The sequence below is a fragment of the Perca flavescens genome, chromosome 10, assembly GCF_004354835.1.
Source record: "Perca flavescens isolate YP-PL-M2 chromosome 10, PFLA_1.0, whole genome shotgun sequence".
NCBI classification, from domain to species: domain Eukaryota; kingdom Metazoa; phylum Chordata; class Actinopteri; order Perciformes; family Percidae; genus Perca; species Perca flavescens.
The window spans coordinates 19,512,960-19,540,581 of record NC_041340.1 but is presented as its reverse complement, the minus strand read 5'-3'; the positions used below and the strand labels follow the sequence as shown (position 1 = coordinate 19,540,581).

Here is a 27,622-nt window from a genome sequence, read left to right as displayed (position 1 = left end):
AACATATTTAGACAGAAGTAAAGTTAGTTCTTATCCCTGTCCATGGTGCTGAACCCAAGGACTAAACCACACATGGATTTATCTCAAAGTTTGAATTAATTCTACTTGCTCTATCACACAAAGATATTCTCACGTGTTATGCAGAATCCTCAGACATTTTGAGAAGCTTCGCTGTGTATCTTTATTGAAAGGAGGTATTGGTTGACATTGAGCTGCCACAGCATCTATTTTTATCCACTTGACTACTTGACCCTTGTTAAATTAATAAATAAATCAAAAAACACAACAAATCAAAAAACAAACTACAATTCTGTTAAACGTGGTACTACCATTTGAATTTCTGCAGTGAGAATTTAGATCGCATGGTGTCAGTGTAATAGCAAAACGAAGCAGTACACGAGCTTATCATCATGGCATTTTGGTTCCACCTCTTTATAGTTATCAACTCGACATTTTCGCAGGCGTTTTTCAGCTTCCTGCTGTCTTTGGAAACACTATATTTGCACTCATGTCTGTCGGTGTAGGAAGAGGATCAATATTTTTACACATGGAAGATTTGGATGTTGTCATTATAATGCAGTAATTGTTTTTGTGAGGAATTGTTGACGATTTCGGGTTTCACCATGGAACAAAGAAGATACGAGAGACGAAGTGCGCGAGGATATTTGTTCGGCTGTGTGGTTGCTGTGCTTTTGTGGAGCACGGCCTGGGCGCAATTAAGATACTCCATCTCTGAGGAAGTAAACGAAGGAACGGTGGTTGGAAATATAGCGAAAGATCTGGGATTAGATAAAAGCACGCTGATCGACAGGAAGTATCGGATTGTTTCTAGTAATGCGGATCCCCTTTTCCATGTAAATCAGAACAATGGTGTCCTGTATGTGAGCAGAAAGATTGACAGGGAAGAGGTGTGCGCGCAGAGCAATACGTGCTTAATGAATCTAAAAACCGTGCTAGAAAACCCACTGGAGGTGCACTACGTAGGGGTTGAAATTCTGGATATAAATGACCATTCTCCCAGTTTCCCAGATGAAGAAAAAACGCTGGAGATGTCAGAGTCTGTATTACCCGGAGTACGTATTCCGCTTCAACACGCACGAGATCCAGACGGTGGTCATTTCTCTGTGCAGCAATATAAACTCAGCCCAAACGACCACTTCCGTTTGGAAGTTAAGGATAAGGGAGAAGATGGTAAAATACCTGTATTAATCGTACAGAAATCTTTAGATAGGGAGTCAGCGGGAAGCCACTCGTTAGTGCTGACTGCACTGGATGGAGGGAAACCTCCGAAATCTGGCGAGACGAATATTTTAGTAAAAGTTTTGGATATAAATGATAACGCGCCTGTTTTCTCTAAAGATGTTTATTCTGTGATGCTCGATGAAAACGCTCCAGTAGGAACAACAGTCATACAAGTGAATGCAACCGATTTAGATGAAGGACCGAACGGAGAAGTGGTTTACTCATTCAGCAGTATTGTGAATCGTAAGTTATTAAAGCTGTTTGATATCAATCCATCAACAGGGGAGATACTTGTAAAAAGTTTGGTAGATTATGAGGAGAAGGAAAAATATGAGATTGAAATTCAGGCATCAGATAAAGGTCTGGCTCCTCTAGCAACCCAAAAAAGCGTCATTATCAAGATAGTTGACGTTAATGATAATGCACCTGAAATTGAGGTTACTTCCTTTTCAAGCTCCATCCCTGAAGATTCCAGACCAGGCACTACAGTTGCCCTTATCAGTGTTAATGACTTGGACTCTGGTCTCAATGGAAAAGTTATTTGCTCCATAGGTGAAGATGTTCCTTTTGCTTTATCCCCATCTTTACAAGACAAAATGTATTCCTTAATGACCAGATCGCCTCTGGACAGAGAGAAACAGTCACATTATGACCTGACAATAACTGCAAAAGATGCTGGTCACCCTTCATTATCATCTGAAAAGACAATAAGCGTTGTGGTGTCAGATGTGAATGACAACAGTCCAGAGTTTTCACTGAGTCCATATACTTTCTATGTCACTGAAGCTAATGAGCCAGGTACCTCTGTGTTTTCTGTTAAAGCATTTGATCGTGATGAGAACGACAATGCACTTGTTTCCTATCATATTCTCAGAGATGGAAGCGAAGAAAATAAAGTGACTTCATTTCTCAACATAAACTCTGAAACTGGAGACATTTTGGCGCTAAAAAGTTTTGACTTTGAAACACTGAAGACTTTCCAGTTCCAAGTTGTTGCCACAGATTCTGGAACTCCGTCACTAAGCAGCAACGTCACAGTGAACGTGTTCATTCTGGATCAGAACGACAACGCTCCAGTCATCCTGTATCCAGTCAGCTCTAACGGTTCTGCTGAAGGTGTGGAGGAGATTCCCCGCAATGTGAACGCAGGACACTTGGTGACTAAAGTCAGAGCCTATGACGCTGATATAGGATATAACGGCTGGTTACTGTTTTCACTGCAGGACGTTACTGACCACAGTCTCTTTGGTTTGGACCGCTATACAGGACAGATCAGAACACTTCGCTCATTCACAGAGACAGACGAGGCTGAGCATAAACTGGTCATACTGGTGAAAGACAATGGGAACGTTTCACTCTCAGCAACAGCTACTGTGCTTGTCAAAGTCGTGGAGCCCAAAGAGGCTTTTGCTGCTTCTGATGTTAAAAGTGCAACAAAGGATGAGGAGGAGAATAATGTGACTTTTTACCTGATGATAACTTTGGGCTCAGTTTCAACACTTTTTCTCATCAGTATCGTCGTGCTGATTGCAATGCAGTGCTCCAAAACCACAGACTATACTTCTAAATATCTACAAGAGACTAATTATGATGGGACACTGTGTCACAGCATCCAGTACAGATCTGGAGACAAACGGTACATGCTAGTAGGACCCAGAATGAGTATAGGATCTACGATAGTCCCGGGCAGCCATGCGAATACACTGGTGCTCCCTGACAGGAGAGGGACACCTGGAGAGGTAAGATTAATGTTTTTGATGTTTTCATTTCCCCGCCCCCTACATAGCCTAATTAACACTTGGTGTGAAAAGCTTTTTTAAAAGGACCATTTAGCAGTGATTTTTTTCCTCTATAACTAGCAGAAGAACTACCACCTTTTATGTGTTTTGCTTTGTAGCCTACAACATACGTTCGTTCAACATAAGTTTTCGTTCAACATAAGTTTTTTGTGTTCCTAAATAGTTATTCTTTGATGCAAATTAACCTAAACTGGGATGACATAACCAGAGAAAGAGCATTTTATATAACAATTCTGGACGTCGCTTAGTTGGTCACTACTTTGAAAAACCCAATCAATAACCTTAAAAAATACTTGATTTTGCGCACTGTCTGCATTTCCTCGTGGAGGAGCGATGAACACTTGTGGATTGTTGTTTTTTTTACAATGTTAAGTTGTTTTATCATTAATTCATTTCATCCTGTCTTTGCTGCTTTTAATAAAAAAAAATTTTTTACACTTTAGGTATATTTCTTAGCTGATGTATGTTACAGTTCAGTTCATGTTACTCGCGCGTAATGTCATGAAATGAACCTGCATAAAGCAAAGAGAGCGAATTGATTTCAGACACACGAGAGCGTTACATCAGAATCAGAATCAGCTTTAATGGTTAAGTAATGAACACATTCAAGGACTTTGACTCTGGCTTTTTGTTGCTCTCAAAGTACATACACACCATAGACAAAACATAATAAAGCCCGTCTGGAAAGGCTCGGGAACATTATGGCTGCTCGGCAAATAATGTCCATCGTTAACAAATAAACTTGAAATGGAATGATACTATTACCAAATGTCTGACAGAAGTAAAATTAGTTGTTACCCCTGTCCGTGGTACTGAACGTAAGGACTCTCGTTGCCCAGCATGCTTTGTTTAAACCACACATGATTTTATCTCAAAGTTTTAATTCATTCCACTTGATCTATTACATACTGTACATATATTCGTATGTGTTATGCAGAATCCTCAGACATTTTGAGAAGCTTCGCTGTGTATCTTTATTGAAAGGAGGTACTGGTTGACATTGAGCTGCCATAGCATCTATTTTTATCCACTTGACTACTTGACCATTGTTAAATTAATAAATAAATTAAAAAAAACAACAAATCAAAAAACAAACTACCATTCTGTTAAACGTGGTACTACCATTTGAATTTCTGCAGTGAGAATTTAGATCGCATGGTGTCAGTGTAATAGCAAAACGAAGCAGTACACGAGTTTATCATCATGGCATTTTGGTTCCACCTCTTTATAGTTATCAACTCGACATTTTCGCAGGCGTTTTTCAGCTTCCTGCTGTCTTTGGAAACACTATATTTACACTCATGTCTGTCGGTGTAGGAAGAGGATCAATATTTTTACACATGGGAGATTTGGATTTTGTCATTATAATGCAGTAATTGCTTTTGTGAGGAATTATTGACGATTTCGGGTTTCACCATGGAACAAAGAAGATACGAGAGACGAAGTGCGCAAGGATATTTGTTCGGCTGTGTGGTTGCTGTGCTTTTGTGGAGCACGGCCTGGGCGCAATTAAGATACTCCATCTCTGAGGAAGTAAACGAAGGAACGGTGGTTGGAAATATAGCGAAAGATCTGGGATTAGATAAAAGCACGCTGATCGACAGGAAGTATCGGATTGTTTCTAGTAATGCGGATCCCCTTTTCCATGTAAATCAGAACAATGGTGTCCTGTATGTGAGCAGAAAGATTGACAGGGAAGAGGTGTGCGCGCAGAGCAATACGTGCTTAATGAATCTAAAAACCGTGCTAGAAAACCCACTGGAGGTGCACTACATAGGGGTTGAAATTCTGGATATAAATGACCATTCTCCCAGTTTCCCAGAGAAAGAGAAAACGTTGGAAATTTCGGAGTCCGTGTTGCCTGGAGCACGGTTTCAGCTAAAACCTTCACGTGATCGAGACAGTGGTCATTTCTCTGTGCAACAATATAAACTCAGCCAAAACGATCACTTCCGTTTGGAAGTTAGGGATAAAGGAGAAGATGGTAAAATACCTATATTGGTTTTGCAAAAGTCTTTGGATAGAGAAGCAGCAGGAAGTAACTCATTAGTGCTGACGGCGGTGGATGGAGGGGAACCTCCGAAATCTGGTACTATGAATATTCTAGTAAAAGTTTTGGATGTAAATGATAACGTGCCTGTATTCTCTAAGGACATTTACTCTGTTACACTGTATGAAAATGTTCAAGTAGGCACAACAGTCATAGAAGTGAATGCAACTGATTTAGATGAAGGTCAGAATGGAGAAGTGTATTATTCATTTGGTAACAGCGTGAGTAATACATTATTTAAGCTTTTTTATATCAATCCATCAACAGGTGAGATAATTGTCTCAGGTCTCATTGACTATGAGCAAAAAGACAAATATGAAATTGAAATTGAAGCATCAGATAAAGGTGTTGCTCCTCTTACAACAGAGAAAAGTGTTGTTATCCAGATAGTTGACATTAATGATAATGCACCTGAAATTGAGGTTACTTCCTTTTCAAGCTCCATCCCTGAAGATTTCAGACCAGGCACTACAGTTGCCCTTATCAGTGTTAATGACTTGGACTCTGGTCTCAATGGAAAAGTTATTTGCTCCATAGATGAAGATGTTCCTTTCGCTTTATCCCCATCTTTACAAGACCAGATGTATTCATTAGTAACAAAATCGCCTCTGGACAGAGAGAAACAGACACATTATGACCTGACAATAACTGCAAAAGACGCAGGACAACCTTCATTATCATCTGATAAGACAATAAGCGTTGTGGTGTCAGATGTGAATGACAACAGTCCAGAGTTTTCACTGAGTCCATATACTTTCTATGTCACCGAAGGCAACGATCCAGGAACATCGGTATTTTCTGTTAAAGCATTTGATCGTGATGAGAACGACAATGCACTTGTTTCCTATCATATTCTCAGAGATGGAAGCAAAGAAAATAGAGTGACTTCATTTCTCAACATAAACTCTGAAACTGGAGATATTTTGGCACTAAAAAGTTTTGACTTTGAAACACTGAAAACTTTTCAGTTCCAAGTTGTTGCCACAGATTCTGGAACTCCGTCACTAAGCAGCAACGTCACAGTGAACGTGTTCATTCTGGATCAGAACGACAACGCTCCAGTCATCTTGTATCCAGTCAGCTCTAACGGTTCTGCTGAAGGTGTGGAGGAGATTCCCCGCAATGTGAACGCAGGACACTTGGTGACTAAAGTCAGAGCCTATGACGCTGATATAGGATATAACGGCTGGTTACTGTTTTCACTGCAGGACGTTACTGACCACAGTCTCTTTGGTTTGGACCGCTATACAGGACAGATCAGAACACTTCGCTCATTCACAGAGACCGACGAGGCTGAGCATAAACTGGTCATACTGGTGAAAGACAATGGGAACGTTTCACTCTCAGCAACAGCTACTGTGCTTGTCAAAGTTGTGGAGCCCAAAGAGGCTTTTGCTGCTTCTGATGTTAAAAGTGCAACAAAGGATGAGGAGGAGAATAATGTGACTTTTTACCTGATGATAACTTTGGGCTCAGTTTCAACACTTTTTCTCATCAGTATCATCGTGCTGATTGCAATGCAGTGCTCCAAAACCACAGACTATACTTCTAAATATCTACAAGAGACTAATTATGATGGGACACTGTGTCACAGCATCCAGTACAGATCTGGAGACAAACGGTACATGCTAGTAGGACCCAGAATGAGTATAGGATCTACTATAGTTCCGGGCAGCCATGCGAATACACTAGTGCTGCCTGACAGGAGAGGGCCATCTGGAGAGGTAAGACAAGTTTTTTGAAAACCCTGAGCTGTTTCCACTGGCAGCCTTATAATTTGTTTGTTCATTAATTAGTCAATTTTCTACTCTACTGCATATACTGTATGTGTACTGTTTGTCCGACAATATAATATAGTTTTAAGAAGTAAGACATTTAACTGGTACTCTTTGGTTTCAACTGCAATTTTGATCATAGATTTAATTATAACAACAGCTATTAATATAGATTGACTATTTGCTTACTTATCGATTTTTATGTCGTAGTCTCCTTCTTTTTCACTATATTCTGAAAAAACACATACCAGTATTACAACATACTTTGATTTAATCGAAGAACAGTTCAGTGTCGAACATTCTGCACTTTCACTTAGATCATGATCTGATTTGAGCTTTCTGAGCTTCTGCGATGTAATCTAAAAGCACACATAGGGTTGGGCCGAATTTTAGCGTTATTCGCTGTCCATGGTTAACCATACTTGTTTTGTTTGTGAATATCAAACGAACCAAACATAAGTTATTACTGGTATATTGAAGCATCCAACATGTTGGGAGAATTTGATGTTCCCATCTCCATTCAAAGGAATATTAGTTTTGTGTTTACTGTTTAAATCATCTTAAGAAGGCATGTCCTTATCTGAGGCACTGTCACTCACAAACTCTACGTACAGGGCTAAAGTAAATAAATACAAAACCTTTCCATTTTGCTATACAAAAAAAATAGCTGTAGTAACTTTGTTTTCATTGTAGTGAGCAATTAGATCGCATGGTGTCAGTATGTTAGCAAAAGACGGATCTAATCCATCGTCACTGCATTTTGGTTCCACCTCTTTATAGGCTCTCACTTCGATACTATCAGAATCGCTTGGCAGCTTACTGCTGTATATAAATACATGTTGTCCCGTGTTTTTAGCGTTTTTAAACAGAGTGAACATTTGCATATGTCGGATGTGTTGGATTAATTCCCTACAACACGGTTATTAATCCCGTGAGGAATCCACAACAATTTGTTTTCAATCATGGAACAAAGAGGATGCGAGGCAAGAAGGGCGAGAAGACAATGTGTCGGCTGTGTGGTTGCTGTGCTTTTGTGGAGCGTGGCCTCGGCGCAATTAAGATACTCCATCTCTGAGGAAGTTAACGAAGGAACTGTGGTTGGAAATATAGCAAAGGATTTGGGATTAGATAAAAGCACGCTGAAAGACAGGAAGTATCGGATTGTTTCTACTGCGATAGAACCTCTTTTCCGTGTAGATCAGAACGACGGCATCCTGTACGTAAGCCAAAAGATTGATAGGGAAGAGGTGTGCGAGCGAAGCAGTTTATGTTTGATGAATCTGAAAACTGTACTGGAAAACCCACTGGAGGTCCACTATGTGGGAGTGGAGGTTCTGGATATAAATGACCATTCTCCCAGTTTCCCAGAGAAAGACAAAACGCTGGAGATTTCTGAGTCCGTGTTACCTGGAGTACGTATTCCGTTAAAAGCATCACGCGATCCAGACGGTGGTCCTTTTTCTGTTCAGCAGTATAAACTTAGCCCCAATGATCACTTCCGTTTGGAAGTTAAGGATAAGGGAGAAGATGGTAAAATACCTATATTAATTGTGCAAAAATCGTTGGATAGAGAGTCAGCAGTAAGCCACTCATTAGTGCTGACTGCACTGGATGGAGGGAAACCTCCGAAATCAGGCGAGATGAATATTCTAGTAAATGTTTTAGATGTTAATGATAACGTGCCTGTTTTCTCTAAAGATGTTTATTCTGTGATGCTCGATGAAAACGCTCCAGTAGGTACAACAGTCATACAAGTGAATGCAACCGATTTAGATGACGGAGCAAACGGAGATGTGATTTATTCATTCAGCAACAGTGTGAGTCATAGATTATTAAAGCTGTTTGATATCAATCCATCAACAGGTGAAATAGTTGTGAAAGGTTTGATAGATTATGAGGAGAAGGAAAAATATGAGATTGAAATTCAGGCATCAGATAAAGGTATGGCTCCTTTAGAGACTCAAAAAAGCGTCATTATCAAGATAGTTGACGTAAATGATAATGCACCTGAAATTGAGGTTACTTCCTTTTCAAGCTCAATCCCTGAAGATTCCAGACCAGGCACTACAGTTGCCCTTATCAGTGTTAATGACTTGGACTCTGGTCTCAATGGAAAAGTTATTTGCTCCATAGGTGAAGATGTTCCTTTCGCTTTATCCCCATCTTTACAAGACAAAATGTATTCCTTAGTGACCAGATCGCCTCTGGACAGAGAGAAACAGTCACATTATATTATAACAGTAGTTGCAAAAGATGCTGGTCACCCTTCATTATCATCTGAAAAGACAATAAGCGTTGTGGTGTCAGATGTGAATGACAACAGTCCAGAGTTTTCACTGAGTCCATATACTTTCTATGTCACTGAAGCTAATGAGCCAGGTACCTCTGTATTTTCTGTTAAAGCATTTGATCGTGATGAGAACGACAATGCACTTGTTTCCTATCATATTCTCAGAGATGGAAGCAAAGAAAATGAAGTGACTTCATTTCTCAACATAAACTCTGAAACTGGAGACATTTTGGCGCTGAAAAGTTTTGACTTTGAAACACTGAAAACGTTCCAGTTCCAAGTTGTTGCCACAGATTCTGGAACTCCGTCACTAAGCAGCAACGTCACAGTGAACGTGTTCATTCTGGATCAGAACGACAACGCTCCAGTCATCCTGTATCCAGTCAGCTCTAACGGTTCTGCTGAAGGTGTGGAGGAGATTCCCCGCAATGTGAACGCAGGACACTTGGTGACTAAAGTCAGAGCCTATGACGCTGATATAGGATATAACGGCTGGTTACTGTTTTCACTGCAGGACGTTACTGACCACAGTCTCTTTGGTTTGGACCGCTATACAGGACAGATCAGAACACTTCGCTCATTCACAGAGACAGACGAGGCTGAGCATAAACTGGTCATACTAGTGAAAGATAATGGGAACGTTTCACTCTCAGCAACAGCTACTGTGCTTGTCAAAGTTGTGGAGCCCAAAGAGGCTTTTGCTGCTTCTGATGTTAAAAGTGCAACAAAGGATGAGGAGGAGAATAATGTGACTTTTTACCTGATGATAACTTTGGGCTCAGTTTCCACACTTTTTCTCATCAGTATCATCATGCTGATTGCAATGCAGTGCTCCAAAACCACAGACTATACTTCTAAATATCTACAAGAGACTAATTATGATGGGACACTGTGTCACAGCATCCAGTACAGATCTGGAGACAAACGGTACATGCTAGTAGGACCCAGAATGAGTATAGGATCTACTATAGTCCCGGGCAGCCATGCGAATACACTAGTGCTCCCTGACAGGAGAGGGGCATCTGGAGAGGTAAGACAAGTTTTGTGAAAACCCTGACCTGTTTCCGCTGGCAGCCTTATAATTTGTTTGTTCATTAATTAGTTCAGTCAATCATTTACTGCATATATACTGCATGTGTACGGTTTGTTTGGAATTGTGATATAGTTTAGTGAAGTAGGACACTAGACTGGTACCCTTTGGTTTTCAGCTGCAATTTTGATCATACAGTATGCAGGCAGATCTGTAAGCATTGTTATATAGCTAATTTGTTAATAGCCTATAGGTTGATGTATATGCTTACTCATCCATTTGTCCTTCTCTCACTATTTTCTGACAAACAAATGTCTTTTTTTTGCTGTCCATGGTACTGATATGTTTTGCTCTGGTGTTCTGATACATGTTAATACATAACGATGTAAGATACATTAATTAATACTTACAATATTACAACTTCCCGCCTTTAATTTTTACAAAGATATGCAGTAACTCCATGGCAATCTGAATACACACATTTAAACAGGTTAACATCAAATAACATTGGATTGTTTACTACACTAACACTTTTACACTTCTATGGAGAAATAGGCTCTGCTTTTGAAGGTGCCCCTGCATTCATTGCAGCACCTGTCACTAAATAGCATTTTAATTCCGTGTTGCTTAATTTCAACTGCTACCTGTATCACAGAATTGACTTGCCTTCGTGCGTAATCCATAGTGGTGACATTTTAGAACAATGAACGAATTTAAGTCAAATATGTTTTAGAACAAATATAATTTCTGATGTTAAAACACAGCATCTCCATCTAGATGACAAATACAATGCTGTTTTCTTGTTGTTGAATAGGAGATACAGTATTTGTCGATGCAGTTTTAACAATTATCTATTCTGACGCCTCCGACTGCAGTAGGAAGTGTTGCTGTCCGTGGTGCTGAACTTTTTTTTTTTTTTTTTAAACGCAGCAATTTCTCTTTGCACATAAATAAGGACCTGGTAGAGGTCTAGACTCTTCGAAATAATAGCTGTTTTTTTTTAAATAATTTTTGTGACTCGAGTTCAGGGGTTCATAAAAATGACTGTTGACGCAAATCTTTGTAAATATATTCACAAGCGGTTTGTTTCTTTTACCTAGTGTTTTCGTTGCTGTGTGAACTTTTAATTTGACCATGTTTTCAGCCTAACAGTGGTGTAATAACTTTCTGGATCGCATGGTGTCGGTATAATGGTCAATAGCGTCAGCAGAGCTTTTCGTCGTCACCATTAGGTCCAATCCTGTATTTTGGCATTACGAGTAAAGGGCTTGAACACGAAACTAGCTCTATACAATTCCCAGGCCTGTCTTGGCGATGGAGCGCAGTTTGCATAGGAATAAGGCTGATTGTTATTTTTTGACCATACAGTTATAGATCCCGGAATTATTCTCTTTTTTTTGTCTGTACATAATGGAACAAAGCGGACGCCAGGCGTGGGTAGAGCGATGGAGATGCGTCGCATACATGGTGGCTTTGGTGACGTTATGGAACAAAGCCTCAGCTCAGATCAGATATTCCATCTCCGAAGAGGTAAAAGAAGGAAGTGTTGTTGGAAACATTGCGAAAGACTTAGGAATTGATAAGGCCACGCTGAAAGATAGAGAGTATCGTATTGTTGGCAGTTCAACAGAACCCCTTTTTCGTTTGAATAAGGACGACGGTATTCTGTATGTAAGTAGGAAAGTAGACAGGGAAGAGATCTGTGAACGAAGCAACACCTGTATAATCAACATTAAAACCGTGCTAGAAAATCCTCTGGAAATCCATTACGTGGCCATAGAGGTGATGGATATAAACGACCACTCCCCCGTCTTTCAAGAGAAAGAGAAGCGACTGGAGATATTTGAATCGACATTACCGGGAGCACGGTTCCAGCTTCAACCTGCACGCGACCCTGATGGTGGTCAGTTTACTGTTCAGCAGTATAAACTCAGCCACAATGAACACTTTCGTTTGGAAGTTAAGGAGAGGGGCGAAGACCGTAAGATGCCCTTTCTGATTTTACAAAAGCAGTTAGACAGAGAGGCTATGGGAGAACACAAGCTTCTGCTTACAGCTATTGATGGTGGGAAGCCGGCGATGTCTGGAACAATAGAAATAGTAATTGTGGTGCTCGATGTTAATGACAATTCACCCGTTTTTACAAAAGATGTATATTCTACCATTTTAAATGAAAACGCGCACCCTGGTACGTTAGTTATTCAGGTTAATGCGACTGACTTGGATGAGGGTGCAAACAGCGAAATTGTTTACACATTTGGTAAAGAAGTGGATATATACTTGCAAAAACTATTTCACATAGACCCAAGGACGGGTGAAATTAAAGTGATCGGTATAATTGATTTTGAAGAAAATAAGAGTTATGAAATTGATATACATGCTTCAGACATGGGCACTATCCCTCTTTCCACAGACAAAACTGTGATAATAAAGGTAATAGACCTAAACGATAATCCCCCAGAGATTGAAATTACATCATTTTCGAAATCAGTTCCAGAAGATTCTAGAATTGGAACAACAGTAGCTTTGATCAGCGTCAATGATTTGGATTCAGGCGCCAATGGGAAGGTTTCCTGCTTTATACGCGAGGACGTTCCTTTCGCTACATCTCCATCCCTGCAAGATAATATGTACGCAATAGTGACCAAATTACAACTTAACAGAGAAAAAAAATCTTCTTATGAACTGACAGTTGTTGCAAAGGACACTGGTGAGCCATCGCTCTCATCTGAAAAGACAATAAGTGTGGTTGTATCAGATGTGAACGATAACAGACCACAGTTTTCAGTGAGCCCATATACGTTCTATATTACTGAAAACAATGACCTAATAGCACCAGTATTTTCAGTTAGGGCATCTGACCTTGATGATAGTGCTAATGCACATATTTCATATCACATTCAGAGGGACAGCAGTGGAGAAAATGTTGCTCTGTTTTTAAATATCAACTCTGAAACTGGAGATATTTTGGCACTAAAAAGTTTTGACTTTGAAACACTGAAAACTTTCCAGTTCCAAGTTGTTGCCACAGATTCTGGAACTCCGTCACTAAGCAGCAACGTCACAGTGAACGTGTTCATTCTGGATCAGAATGACAACGCTCCAGTCATCCTGTATCCAGTCAGCTCTAACGGTTCTGCTGAAGGTGTGGAGGAGATTCCCCGCAATGTGAACGCAGGACACTTGGTGACTAAAGTCAGAGCCTATGACGCTGATATAGGATATAACGGCTGGTTACTGTTTTCACTGCAGGACGTTACTGACCACAGTCTCTTTGGTTTGGACCGCTATACAGGACAGATCAGAACACTTCGCTCATTCACAGAGACAGACGAGGCTGAGCATAAACTGGTCATACTGGTGAAAGACAATGGGAACGTTTCACTCTCAGCAACAGCTACTGTGCTTGTCAAAGTTGTGGAGCCCAAAGAGGCTTTTGCTGCTTCTGATGTTAAAAGTGCAACAAAGGATGAGGAGGAGAATAATGTGACTTTTTACCTGATGATAACTTTGGGCTCAGTTTCAACACTTTTTCTCATCAGTATCATCGTGCTGATTGCAATGCAGTGCTCCAAAACCACAGACTATACTTCTAAATATCTACAAGAGACTAATTATGATGGGACACTGTGTCACAGCATCCAGTACAGATCTGGAGACAAACGGTACATGCTAGTAGGACCAAGAATGAGTATAGGATCTACTATAGTCCCGGGCAGCCATGCGAATACACTAGTGCTCCCTGACAGGAGAGGGACATCTGGAGAGGTAAGACATTTTATCGTGAAAACCCTGGCTTGTTATACACAATAAATTGATTAATGGAAGTAATTATTATTTTGTATCATATTATTCATAATTTAGGTATACTTATCCAATCAATATCACGTGTAATTATGGTAGATTGTCTTGTCATAACATTAATTTTGAAATGGTATGAGTTCACTTTTTTTTCCTTTTGCAACCTCAGCAGGCAATTACAAATACTTAATTACTGCGAACGTCACATAAAAAAGACGATTTTTCATTGAAAGTGTGTCTGCATTGTAACTTCAGCTCGCATGGTGTCACTGCTTGTGGAAGTGAACGACTCGTTCAACATCCTCTGCGTCAGTTGTTTGGTGCTATTTCGCGAAGGTGCACTTGTGCTTTAGGGCGATGGCTTCAAATATTTGACTCGTTCACCAACATTTTTCTAATATCGGGCAGTTGTTATTTCTACAAAATGTTTGTTCCTGTGTAGACTCACATTTGGATTTCTAATATTTGTTTCGTTTTAATCCAATATGGCACGGCGAGGGTGCACAGCATGGTTGGAGCGCCTCATCGTTCTCATTGTTTGTTTGAATCTTACTTTTAATTTTACTTCGGCACAACTACGATACTCTATTCGCGAAGAGCTTACGGTGGGTGCTGTTGTTGGGAATATCGCTAAAGATTTGGGGCTGGATATAGGTGCTTTGAATGCTAGAGGATTTCGCATCGTTTCTGGATCGACCGAACCCCTGTTTCAACTGAACAACAATGGCATCTTACATGTTAACGGGAAAATTGACAGAGAAGAAGTGTGCGAACGGATCAGTACCTGCATTATCAACATAAAGACTGTGCTGGAGAATCCGTTAGAGGTGCATTACGTCGCCATTGAGGTTTTGGATGTTAACGACCACTCTCCCACCTTCTCTGAAAACGAGACGCGTTTAGAGATCTCAGAATCTGCTTTACCTGGGGCACGATTTCAGCTACAAGGCGCCTATGATCCAGACAGTGACATGTATTCTATTCAACTGTATAAGCTCAGTCAAAATGACCATTTTCGACTGGAGGTTAAAGATAGAGGAGAAGATGGGAAAATTCCTGTTTTGTTTTTGCATAAACCGCTGGACAAAGAAACCGCGAGAAGTCATAGATTACTGCTGACAGCCGTTGATGGGGGGAAGCCTGCTAGATCAGGAGATATGACTATTATCGTTGATGTTTTAGATGTAAATGACAATATGCCAGTTTTTGCCAAAGATTCATATGCTGCGGTGTTGAGGGAAAATTCACCTATTGGCACAACTATAATGCAAGTAAATGCCACAGATTTAGATGATGGTTTGAATGGGGAGGTGGTTTATTCGTTCGGTAATAATGTAAATAATAAATTACGTAAACTTTTTGAAGTTGACGCTAATACTGGTGAAATCATTGTTAAAGGACTGATCGATTTTGAAGCAAAAGACAGGTATGAAATTGACATTAAAGCTTCTGATAAAGGATCAGTCCCCCTAGCAACAGAAAAAAGTGTTATCATAACTATTGTGGATCTGAATGACAATGCACCTGAGATTGAGGTGACATCCTTTTCAAGTGCAATTCCTGAGGACTCCAAACCTGGAACGACAGTAGCGTTGATAAGTGTGAATGATAATGATTCAGGTTTAAATGGAAAAGTAATCTGTTATGTAAGTGAGGATGTACCTTTTACATTAACACCATCTTTACAAGACAATATGTTCTCTATAGTCACCAAATCTCTGCTGGATAGAGAGCATCAGTCCAAATATGATGTAACAATAATTGCTAAAGATGCTGGTGACAAACCTTTGTCATCTCATAGGACAATAAGTGTGACTGTATCAGATGTGAATGACAACAGTCCAGAGTTTTCAACGAATCCGTACACGTTTTATGTTATTGAGAACAATGTAGCAGGAGCCTCTTTATTTTCAGTGAGTGCTTATGATTGTGATGAGGGTGATAATGCTCTCATATCATATAACATTATGAGACATGGGGATGAACACAGAACCATCACTTCATTTCTCAACATAAACTCTGAAACTGGAGACATTTTGGCGCTAAAAAGTTTTGACTTTGAAACACTGAAAACATTCCAGTTCCAAGTTGTTGCCACAGATTCTGGAACTCCGTCACTAAGCAGCAACGTCACAGTGAACGTGTTCATTCTGGATCAGAACGACAACGCTCCAGTCATCCTGTATCCAGTCAGCTCTAACGGTTCTGCTGAAGGTGTGGAGGAGATTCCCCGCAATGTGAACGCAGGACACTTGGTGACTAAAGTCAGAGCCTATGACGCTGATATAGGATATAACGGCTGGTTACTGTTTTCACTGCAGGACGTTACTGACCACAGTCTCTTTGGTTTGGACCGCTATACAGGACAGATCAGAACACTTCGGCTCATTCACAGAGACAGACGAGGCTGAGCATAAACTGGTCATACTGGTGAAAGACAATGGGAACGTTTCACTCTCAGCAACAGCTACTGTGCTTGTCAAAGTTGTGGAGCCCAAAGAGGCTTTTGCTGCTTCTGATGTTAAAAGTGCAACAAACTATGAGGAGGAGAATAATGTGACTTTTTACCTGATGATAACTTTGGGCTCAGTTTCAACACTTTTTCTCATCAGTATCATCGTGCTGATTGCAATGCAGTGCTCCAAAACCACAGACTATACTTCTAAATATCTACAAGAGACTAATTATGATGGGACACTGTGTCACAGCATCCAGTACAGATCTGGAGACAAACGGTACATGCTAGTAGGACCCAGAATGAGTATAGGATCTACTATAGTCCCGGGCAGCCATGCGAATACTCTAGTGCTCCCTGACAGGAGAGGGACATCTGGAGAGGTAAGAAAGATCACTTCATTTTAAGGCAGTTCTGGTATAAATACTGTTGATAGATGAGATGCAGATATCAGATGATTTAAGTGAGCCAAAAGTATTGAATCACACCACCTATTCAGAATAGCTGGCTTCAGATGAACCACAAACATAAAATGCATCACTCAGGGGAATGAGGAGGTTGTATGTTATGAAACTGAAGAGTTAAGTTGTTGTTGTTACAGGGGGTGTAGAATTGTATCTTTGGCTTGGGTTTAGGAATTGAGCATCACCATGGTACATCGGTCAGAATGTATGAAGGACAACAGTTGTTTCCGTTTAAGCCATTTATTTACACTCTGCACATATTCAGGGCAAAGGCAGATGATGAGGCTTGACGGTTTTGTGTGGTTTTTTCTATAAATGACAAACAGAGAAACACAAATTACAATACAGTTAATCAACATGTAACTACTAACTTAACAATTAAATACCTAAACAAACAATACGTACAAGTACTCTTACCCGAGGGGGTGAGGGGTAGGCCTACCACTACTTAAATTATAGAGCACTATATAACAAACATTAATCAGACAATTACCTAAGACATTTAACTCAATAAGGTTAAGGATACTTGTATTTCCTAAGAGGCTACAACTAACAAATCATGTGCACTGCGCACTTACACACAATATTATTTCTGTAGTATCGAGGCAAACAAGTAGGACGACGATTCAGCATTTAACTATACCTACGTACATACACATACACACTGGTCAAACATTAATCACATCCACTTCCAAATAACCATTAAAGTAAAACATATGAGGGAGGAAGTAAACTCACTTATTTACGCACGACCGTAGGATTTGTGCCTGAATTGTGAGGACAGCGCGCCCCCACATGCTGCCCCACACCGCTGTCTCATGTTGCTGACAGCCAGAACAAAGGAAGTAGGTGGTACTTATAGACTAAGCCATAATTGGTAGTGAGTGAAGTCAGGTGTGTTTGAACCATGATTGGGAATGAATGAAGTCAGGTGAGAATGGTTGAGTCCCTGCCATGAGTGGGCCAGTGAAATAGTATGGCTCTATTCTACAGGGGGCGTACGGTTGGTACTCACACAGCCCAGACTGTTAATTATATTAGTGAATAACACATTGTACTTCAGTTAGTATGCTGTGTTTGTAGCTTGATGCTGGCTGTCCTCATGTACTTAAAATAAAATTAATTTCAAGAAATGATACAACCTTATAAAATATATTGACCTTTGTGGGCTATGTAAAACAGGATGTTGTGGATCGCTGTGGAACATTGGTCAAATTAGTGAAGATGTTTCTGTAAATAGCAAAACATCCCTCCTTGTGACACTGAAGACACTGCTTTCCAGAGAAGAGAGCCAAAGCAAACTCTTCCTTTTTTCCTTAAGAAAATGAATGCCTCTAAACTGTTGTATTGTGTTTGTCTAGTATTTAATCACATCTGACTTTTTTCAGACCTTTGAGAACTTTGTATTGTGCACTGACCAACTTTGACTATTAATCATTTTAACTGTAATGTGTCTGTTTCAGACCATGGTTGGTTGTGTCATAGTAAATTATCAACTGGCTGTGAAACATAATACATGCATAATGTGAGCTGTTTGTAGTTAAACCTTGTGAATAGGGAGAAATAGGGAAATGTTTAAGTTCAGTTAAAAAAAGTGAAGTTTTGTTTATTGCAGTAACCGCTGTCCCTTTGTGTTAGCTAATTCTTAAATTTTGAAGCAATTTCCCAACATCTGCAATGTTTGAGATGCTGCATCTGATCCTCCATTGACTTTTTTTAGTATCCATATCATTTGAAAAGGCATATTATTTATCAGAAGAGTACAGAAATTGTAGTCAGTGTATTTTACATGCTTGTACATGTATACTTTTTTGCTCTATCAATTAGTGTTGTTACATGTGTGTAAAGGGAGTGACTGACTGGCTAACAGAGTTACTCGAGGTCTGTGCTCACTGATGTAGTTGAGGTGATTCAGTGGTCCATAAATGGCTGCAGCTACGACAGAGAGAGGGGGAGAGAGGTAGCCTGTGGCTGGTGTGCAGTGAATCACAATGTACAGCCAGTCAGGTGGCGCTGGGACATTTTGCTTCAGCAGGGATCTTCATTCCGTAAGGACTGCAAAGCAGCAATAGATACAGTATATTTGTACTATTTTTAATTTGATCAACTTCATCAAAAAAATACTACAGTGATGGAAAATATTGAAGATATAACAATTTATATACACTATATACATTTTTCAGATTCTGCGCATTTGATCTTGTTTGACTGACTGAAAAATAGGTCATATTTTATCACATGTGTGTAGGTTTGCATGCTAGGCTTCTGGGCTGATTCTCTGTAGAACACTGTGTGTTGCCCATAGCAACACACGAGAAGATCCACCTCTCTAAGTCTACTGGTTTCCACAGACTAGCATGCGCTCGGTGGTCTTAGCAACAGCAGCAGAAGAGGATGAAGGGAGGGAGAGGGGGAGAGAGAGAGAGCAGTAGAGGAGGGGGGAGGGGAAGTGGCTTTTGTATGGCTCATCTATAGACATCTCACAATATTTAATGAAAATTGGTTTATTTAAATAGAAACACATGGATTATATTAGTGAAATCTGCATTGTGAATCCGGCAACAGATGGTGCAGATATTGAAGCAATAGTGAAGGCAGGAACAGTTGAGCTTGTAATTAGATATTTTATAGTATGGAGATAATCTTCCCTCTCAAACAACTGGGTCAACCTTAGATTTCCTACCTAAAAAAAAAGACTGTCAGAAAAATATACATAAACATATTTTAAACTGTCGGTATATTTGTCATTGTTGAAAGCTGAATGGATATTTTGACCTACTAAGCAGCATGTAAAATAAAGCAGTCAACCAGAGTGGAATATATATATATATGCAAGAAGAGAAATGCTCCGTTCAGATTCAGAATAGGGCAGCAGCTCAGATTCATGAAGTAGAGGCTAAAAACACTTCTCTGAACTTCCTTTGTCCAGTGTTATTTAGTGCACTTCTAGATAGCAAAAACTGCCTCTCTTTGTGCATATTTATTTGCATGTTTGTGTGTGAGATAAAAGTGTGTGGGGCATCATGTGTTTTGCAAAACAGCAACAGTGGTTAAGCTGTGCCTGGACAGCAGATGCCCAGAAAAAAGATTTATTGATGTAATTAAAAATGTGTGCATCTCATTAAACCTAAAAAGTGCAGGTGTCATGCCAGTGGATCACATTGGTTATCTCTGGTTACACCGTGAGCTGGAGTTGTGAGAAAGTGTTGAGTTGTTGTATATCACTGCACTCTTGTTCCTTTGCCATGGCATTTTTTTGGGGAAAGAACAAAATGATGGGAGAGTAGGAGTGGATGAATTACAAGTAGGGTCATAAACTGCATTTAGAATGCAAGCACATGTGCCTTGGTCTTATGAACATTGTGTTTGATTATACAAATTGTTTTAGCCTTGTTTTTTAAAGATTATTTTTTGGGGCTTTTCCCTTTATTTTTGAAAGTGGATAGACCAGAAAGGGGAAGAGAGATGGGGGATGACATGCAGCAAAGGGCAGCAGGTCGGATTTGAACCCTGCGCCGCTGCAGGACTCAGCCAACATGGGGAGAATGCTCTTACTGGGTGAGCTAGAGGTCACCCCTGTTTTAGCCTTGTTGACAACAAGCAGGTGCTAACACAAGTTACTACATTTAAAAATGTACTTCTGTTCTTGATTTTGATTTAAAACATGACTCTACAACAGGAGACTGTAATCTATCATAGGATACTACCAGTACATTTTCATTCTGTGTGCTTTCTTTGGCAGAGGTGTGGCCACTTGCTCCAGTGGCTTTGTCAGTCTGCTTGGCTGGCTCAGCAGATCTGTGCAATTGTGTTTGCATGCTTAGTGTCTGCACTGAAAATCATTCACAGTGCAATGACCCTTGTGTTTTTGTGTATGTGCATGTTGTCTTTCTTAAGTGGGTGAGAGCATGTTCCTCATTAAACTACATTCAGTGTCAAAGGGAGAGGGGAAGAGAACAAGCTAAATGACAGAGAGAGAGAGAGAGAGAGAGAGAGAGAGGGGGGGGGGGGGGGGACAGCTGTTACAGCAAGACTGTATGTATGTACTGTTATGTCAGCAGCTAGAAAGAATTGGCTTTATTCTACATGGCTGCTCTTCTGCATTCATACAAAAATGCTTTCTCCAAAGCAAACTCTCCTCCCTGTGTTCCATCCTTTCCTTTGCTTTCTAAGTTTTTTCTCCCTTAACTCCTTACCAACATTGTGGCAAAAATGTTTTCTGTTGTATTATCTTCTTTCATTTCACTGTCAATTCTCGACTCCCCCTACAAACTGTATACCCCATAGTTTGCCTTTTCTTTTTTAGATACTGCAATGTAAATGTTACTCTGTATGATATAATTAATTTGCAGTACTCCCTGTTCTATTCTGCCTCTATCTCTGTTCCGTTTCATGTAGTTTTTCATTTCTCCATGTTGGCAGCTTCCCTCTCTGTCTCCTCACGATTTCTCTCCTCCTTCTTTACCCTCCATATTGATATCACCCCTCCCCCATCACACTCTTGGCCTCCTTTTCTCGCTTTTATGTCTCTTTCCTTCGTTTCCTCTTTCATATGCCACCCTTTTTTGTCTCCCTATCATTTTCTGTCTTTCTTTCTGTAGTCTTTCTCCTCTCTCGTTCTGTCACATGCTTTTCAGCTCTGTTGCTGTGCTTCATGCCTGTAGGGTTGTGGCTGTGGATGCTGCATGTGCTGTTGTGTGTCAGTAGGGCACATTCTCTCTTATTGCAACAGCTTTGTTGGAGGATGGCACAACTCACATTGAGGTCAGCAGCAGTGATGGTAATCTAATTTACACACACAGTCGGTTACAACGAAAACAGCTACTATCTTTATGTTCACGCACGCTTGTGCTCATAGACACACATGCACAACAACACAGCTGCACATACTCACAAATGCCTAATCCACTTTATTGAAAGGCACTTTCACAGAAGGGGGCTGGATGGATAGAGGGAAAGACATGCAGAGAGCAAGAAAACAGAGCACATGCAGAACATGCATCTTTGGTAATATACTGTATATTGACTCGCAGAGATAAGTAAAGACACATCCACTGTGAGATAATTAGGCACTGTCCCAAAAAAGCATTGTGCTTTGCAAACTTTACATTTACAGTATACTCTGTTCTTGTGCCTTTGTGTGAAACATCTTTCTTTTAATTTATATCTCTCCTCTAAACCTTACTTTCCTTTGTTTCCTGAGATCAGTCATTTAAAGTCATTTACTGTACACTTGAATTGAATGATTACTGAGATAAGTCCTCCCACCATTTCACTATTAAATTATGTTCCTTTCCACTCTCTTTTCCTTTGTTGCAGATTCCAATTAGTAAAAACAATCACAAACATTTAATATGGCTAACAAGCACCATGCATGATTTAAAACTTTGATGAAGCTGAACTGCGGAGGCAGATAATCAGCCACGTATATAATGTTCATCACCACTTTATCATTTAACATCCCTCCCAGCACTATATTTTATCACCAGTCACTTACAGTTGACAAGGTTGACTCGAGAGTTAGTTTTCACTAATTAAGCTGATGAGTGAATGTGAATGGAGAAAGAGAGGTGGTATATAAAGTTTGATTTTTGTTGACTATTATAATGGCATTGTGTTAATTAATTAAGAAATAATAATAATAATGTTTTAGGTTCTATTGTATTGTTCCACATTAGCTGCATGCGGTCCAGATGCTGCTAAACAGTTTGTTATCCGGGCTGATACTAGATGTAATGCCCCTGTTTGCTTGAGTGCAGGGGAGTGTGAGTGTTTTTGTCAGTGTTTCCTCTCTGCGGACCATTCAGGTGATTTGGTGTTGGTGAATCAGGAGGTTGCAATTGTGAATTTCAGCAAGCACAGGCACTGCTGCAGTGCAGCTTATACAGTATATGGTCAATAACAGTCAGTACAACCCTCTGAAGTGCTATACTTTGAATGCAGTGTGGCAAAGAAAGGTTGGACAAAGTTTCTCAGTATTATAGCATTTACATGTGACTTTAACTTTGAGTTTTATATATAAAAGTTTAAAATCCTGCACTTTTATAGAAACTGATACCAGTTGTTATCTATTATGTGTGACACTGACACAGATTTCAACTGTACAGAAAACCCTTTCTTCTCTACTGACAATGAGTAACAACACGACATGCAGATGTACTAAATATTTGCACTGGTTTACCAGGGCAAAATCAGAGTCAGTGGGCCAAAAATTGCATTGCAGGCTGCATTCTAAGCTGTGGGCCAAGACTCCCTGGCACAGCTCCTTTCGCTTGTCATTTGTCCTAGAACACGATGAGACTGGTTCGGACCAGCCTAGTCACTTCTCTTAAGAAAATGGGTCAAAGCTGGTTCTTCCTTGTTGATACACAGACATGACAGTTTTATTTGTGAGCATGTACAGCAAGTCTGACCTGGTTGCCTTCATATCATAGCAAATAGTAAGGAATCTGTAAATATATTTCTGTCTCACTACTATCACCTTCATGCCTGGTATTGTGTGAGTATGGCTGACCCTTTCTTCTCTCCACCACTCGGTTGTATAAGCTCTTAGTTTCATAACGTCTCAGTCCATTGACTCATTGCTGTGTGGATGAGTCCTATAGGTTGGACCATGCCATTCTCACTTTAGAATCACTCCACTGCAGCTGAATCAAGGCCTTTCTCCAGGGTGCTAACCATGTCTACGTCTATGCACATTAACAACATTGCACTAATGAAAACCATTTATGCACACTATCTTCATGTGTCATATTAAACCCATACATGATGAGCTTATCTTATAATATCTAGTGCTACATTATGTGATGTGCTCTCTGACTTATTTTTGAATTAACTGATCTTTTAACAATGTAATAATTCACCAGCAATAATATTAATACAATAACAGCGTTAAACAACATATAGGCATACCTATAATCATATATATCTGTCTGTTTGTCTGATGTAACAACCAGTGCTTGATAGCTTTGATAGCTTAAGTGCAGTTAGACCAGTGCTATGTTTAAATATTTTTTTTTTTTTCTGAATCAACAGAGGTCAGAACAGATGTAGGTCTGCACTGCACTTGGCATCTGTATGAGCTACAGCCACAACATCTGCTGCTGTGCTTAGGTCATCACTGCATGCCTGGAGGATTGAACTGACTGAGCGGGCAGAGCAAGGCTACATGCAAGACAGACAGCTATTAAGTGGAAAAAAGCGCCCAGTGATCTAGATTTATTGGGATGGGGTTGTGATCTCTGATTGATAGAATGTATGGGTGAGGAAAATCCAGAGTCAGCTGTTTAGACATTGGATGCAGTCGTAGTAAGAGGATTGCCTTCTTAGAGCAATACATCTGCACTGCTCACTGTGGAGTAGACGGGATATAAGGCCACAGTTGCCATACACTTGTCTGATTAAATACCGTATGTTGTATTAATTTCTGGCCATGCATGGATGGGATCAGATGTTGGCTGTTAGATGGATCCAGTCTCTAGCTGAAGGGTTCCTCTCCCCCCTGTGGTTATTTGCCACTGTCATATCCCCACTAAGCATCTTGGGTAATTACTATGCCTTTATTTAGCAATTGCATTCTTATTTCTCTGGATGTTCCCTGTTTGGGTATTCACAACAAGAACATTCTATAGTCAAGCTTATGTGTGTTTATGACTTCTTTAATGTTTAGTGCTACACCACAGTATTGATAACTTCATTTTCTTTTAATGCTTTTTTACATGGTTAGCAGGAGTGCAACTAGAATTCCACTAGAATGTGTGTGTCTGTTCAGTTACAAGGCTGTAACTAAAACAACATTGTCTGAAAAATAATACAGAAAAAACTTTGTATATATTTGTGAGTATTAATTAATTGTATATTGAGTTCATTGAGTGGTCTGATCAAACTGGGCATAACCTTCCTTTGTGATCTAATCGTGATATTTGTGTCATGCAAAAAGCATATTGTCACTGTGTTTATTTCATAATTTAACTTTAGTTCACATGGCCCTCTAGGAAGACTTTGCATCTCTTGAACTGTAAGGCATTTTCAAAAAAAAGCAATTAGGTCAGCTCAGATAAACAAACAGTAAATTATTTTTTATTTTTTCTTAAAAGTTCAAATGTTTAAGGTGTGAGTTTTCACCAGATGTCAGTGATAAACAGCCTTTTTCTAAAAGCATGAAAATGTGGTCAAAATTGTATCATAAAGAATTATAAATCATTTACTGTCCTGATATCAAGCGTGTGTGATGCCACTGACTGTAGATAGAGAAAATGCCTGTTTTAACACTAATTAAAGCTACATGTACAGGCTGAAACGTCTTATCCACTTTCTTCTTATTTTTAAAATGGTCCGACCGTCATTCGGCTCCTTCTGGTCATCCCTGAGGGTGTGAAACATTGAGCTGTTCTGTACAGTGGGTGAGTCATCCCATCATGTAGATTTTCATTTTGTGAAGTTGGTCTGCTGTGTTTTATTTTTAGGTGAACCATCTGTAATGGGAACATGAAATCAGGATTCATGGTCTTTGGCATTCATCATGATGGCTATTATTCCATCATGATATTAGGGAGATTTGGTTATGTGATGCCCTGTAGCAAAACAGACTTGAGTTGTGTCCATGCTTGTTTAGATGTGTACTGATCGCTAAATATTCTTCCATGTTTCCCGCCATCTTAGTGGGTGCAGTCTATGAATAAAACAATGAAACATGGGTGTGGAAGAGGAGTGTTAATGCTGTAAACCTGACTCATATCCCTCTCTCTCCTCCCACCGACTGGCTCCCTCTTCCCCTGCCTTTGTTCTCGTTATCACTACCCCACTTTGCTCCAGCCTGGTGTGCTTTCCTTCTCGTCTTCACATTGTACTGGTTTCTTTTCATTTTCTTGTTTTTTCAGTACATATCTTTTTTTTCATATCACTTCTTCTATCTCATTCTTAGACATAATCTTTTTCTCTGATTTGCTTCATCCCTCTCCTCTTCCTGCACATCCTGATTTCATCTAGCTGGTGCTCTCTCTTATGCCCCCTCCTGTTTCTTCATGTAATTACAAGCTGATAGACTATGGCTGACACCATTTGTAGGCTGTGTTACTCTCTCTATCGGTCTCTCTCACCTTTCTTTTTCATTTAAATCTTTTTTTCTTAGTTTCGTTGTTAATTGCAATTGGAAAATATAGCTTTGTCCATTAGTCTTTATTCCATCATGCTTTCTCCGTTCTTCTCTATCTTTCTGACCACAGAGACAGCCTCTCCTCTTTACACTACCTCTTCTCTCTGTAGAAACTGGAGCAGTGAATAGAGCTGAATATGTCAGAGCACCTTCTCTTTCCCTCAGCCTTATGACTGCAGCAAAAGCAGAGGAATGAGACACACTACCAAACCTTAGTCTGGCTCTTCACAGTCTCAGGCATACAGCCAAAGACAATAATCTGAACCTATTCTCTGTTACTGTGTACGTGTCCTGTATATGAACCAAGAGTGGCTATTTTGGCCATTTGTCGTTGAACTGACTTGGCCTTAACAATTGTCAATGGCTACTTTATACGCAGTGTGAGAACTGTCAGACATAGCGATAAAGCATGGTTTTGTTCTCAAGGCTTTTCAAGAGGTACTTTCACCCTCCTATTTTCCTTACAAATGTGTCTGCGGGTTTTCACATTTAAATGTTCCATTTGAACTGAACATATATAACCGATTATAAGAAAACCAACGTGACTCAATGAACTCTTGCTTTGTTGTACTGTATAAAACCACTCCACATGGTGCGGATAAATGGGGGATTTCTGTAAGATAAGGCTGATTGTGCACCATATTCACTTTATGATACACGTTGTCCTGTATTGTTAACTGACTCTAGACAGTGCTCATCTCATCGTGTCTCACTAAAAGATGAAGCTCTGCTGGTTCCTGCTGTACAGCCTTGGGCCTAATGCTGTGGCTTCAGGTTGCACTATTAGTGATCATGATTACTAGTGACAATTACACATTGTTTTCAAGAAACCGTAAACATATTGCAGTGAATAATCTGGAACTAAAAATAACATAAATGTTCAGATACAGGAGAATTGTTTTATTGCGTGCTTTCTTGTTACTTTGTTTTTCAAAGATGATATATGTAAAATTGCTTGCATTGAGATTCTGCCTTTTCCTGCATTTTAACAGTGGTTTTGGTCATTCAAAGACTGATTAGCTATTCAAAGTGTCACACGTCACACTGTCAGGGTAATTGCAGATATAACAAATGCCCAATTAAATGCTTAATTTCATTGTATGGATCATTATGGGGACATGACATTATGATGTATTTGTAATCAGTTGTACGCTTTCTGAGTTTGTGTCTCTCATCTCACGTAGCTTTTAACCTACAGTCCAGCTCTCAGTGCTTTGCTGTTAGTGTGTCACATCACATGTTTAGTCTGAAGGTTTAGATATCAGCAGGGTTTAACAGCAGATTATATGATACATCGAATAGAAAAACTAAATATTTCATGTACACCAAAACTAAATTGTCCACAGTAGACACTGGGTTAGATAATCTATGCATCACATTACAGATAATGAATGAAGTCAGAATCTGCTTAATGTGAGTAGAAGAGCAAAACTGAGCGGAGACAACAAAGGCGTTAAAAACATGATACCAAAATAACAAGGAGTTTGGTCTGCTTGTTTACAGACTACTGTAAGAAGGGTCTATGCGATAAGACTGGAGTATAATTGTTCCCTAAGCCCTTG

The 27,622-nt window shown here is 39.8% G+C and overlaps 4 protein-coding genes, 1 long non-coding RNA gene and 1 pseudogene across 5 annotated transcripts; 5 read left to right on the top strand and 1 right to left on the bottom strand.

Annotated features, from left to right (window-relative positions):
• Positions 1-623: 623 nt before the first annotated feature.
• On the top strand, positions 624-3,225 carry LOC114562396 (protocadherin alpha-8-like). Its single transcript, XM_028588774.1, has 2 exons — positions 624-2,981; positions 3,205-3,225. The coding sequence occupies exons 1-2, from the start codon at positions 624-626 to the stop codon at positions 3,223-3,225; spliced, it is 2,379 nt and encodes a 792-aa protein (XP_028444575.1).
• Positions 3,226-4,457: 1,232 nt separating this feature from the next.
• LOC114562395 (protocadherin alpha-8-like) lies at positions 4,458-6,833 on the top strand. Its single transcript, XM_028588773.1, has one exon. It carries the CDS (start codon positions 4,458-4,460, stop codon positions 6,831-6,833), a length of 2,376 nt encoding a protein of 791 aa, XP_028444574.1.
• A 995-nt stretch (positions 6,834-7,828) lies between these two features.
• LOC114562393 (protocadherin alpha-8-like) lies at positions 7,829-10,204 on the top strand. Its single transcript, XM_028588772.1, has one exon. It carries the CDS (start codon positions 7,829-7,831, stop codon positions 10,202-10,204), a length of 2,376 nt encoding a protein of 791 aa, XP_028444573.1.
• A 1,392-nt stretch (positions 10,205-11,596) lies between these two features.
• LOC114563421 (protocadherin alpha-3-like) lies at positions 11,597-25,561 on the top strand. The gene is made up of 2 exons (XM_028590292.1): positions 11,597-13,954; positions 23,942-25,561. The coding sequence occupies exons 1-2, from the start codon at positions 11,597-11,599 to the stop codon at positions 23,957-23,959; spliced, it is 2,376 nt and encodes a 791-aa protein (XP_028446093.1). The 3' UTR covers positions 23,960-25,561.
• Positions 14,473-16,849, top strand: LOC114563283 (protocadherin gamma-A11-like; annotated as a pseudogene).
• Positions 17,131-17,891, bottom strand: LOC114563422 (uncharacterized). Its single transcript, XR_003693611.1, has 2 exons — positions 17,645-17,891; positions 17,131-17,215 (listed from the first exon to the last, which is right to left on the bottom strand). It is a non-coding gene; the product is annotated as an uncharacterized LOC114563422 (long non-coding RNA).
• Positions 25,562-27,622: the final 2,061 nt, after the last annotated feature.

Coding starts and splice junctions, on each gene's coding strand:
- LOC114562396 (XM_028588774.1), top strand. CDS start 624: ATGGAACAAAGAAGATACGAGAGACGAAGTGCGCGAGGATATTTGTTC. Junction 2,982..3,204: donor GGAGAGGGACACCTGGAGAG/GTAAGATTAATG, acceptor GTTCCTAAATAG/TTATTCTTTGATGCAAATTA.
- LOC114562395 (XM_028588773.1), top strand. CDS start 4,458: ATGGAACAAAGAAGATACGAGAGACGAAGTGCGCAAGGATATTTGTTC.
- LOC114562393 (XM_028588772.1), top strand. CDS start 7,829: ATGGAACAAAGAGGATGCGAGGCAAGAAGGGCGAGAAGACAATGTGTC.
- LOC114563421 (XM_028590292.1), top strand. CDS start 11,597: ATGGAACAAAGCGGACGCCAGGCGTGGGTAGAGCGATGGAGATGCGTC.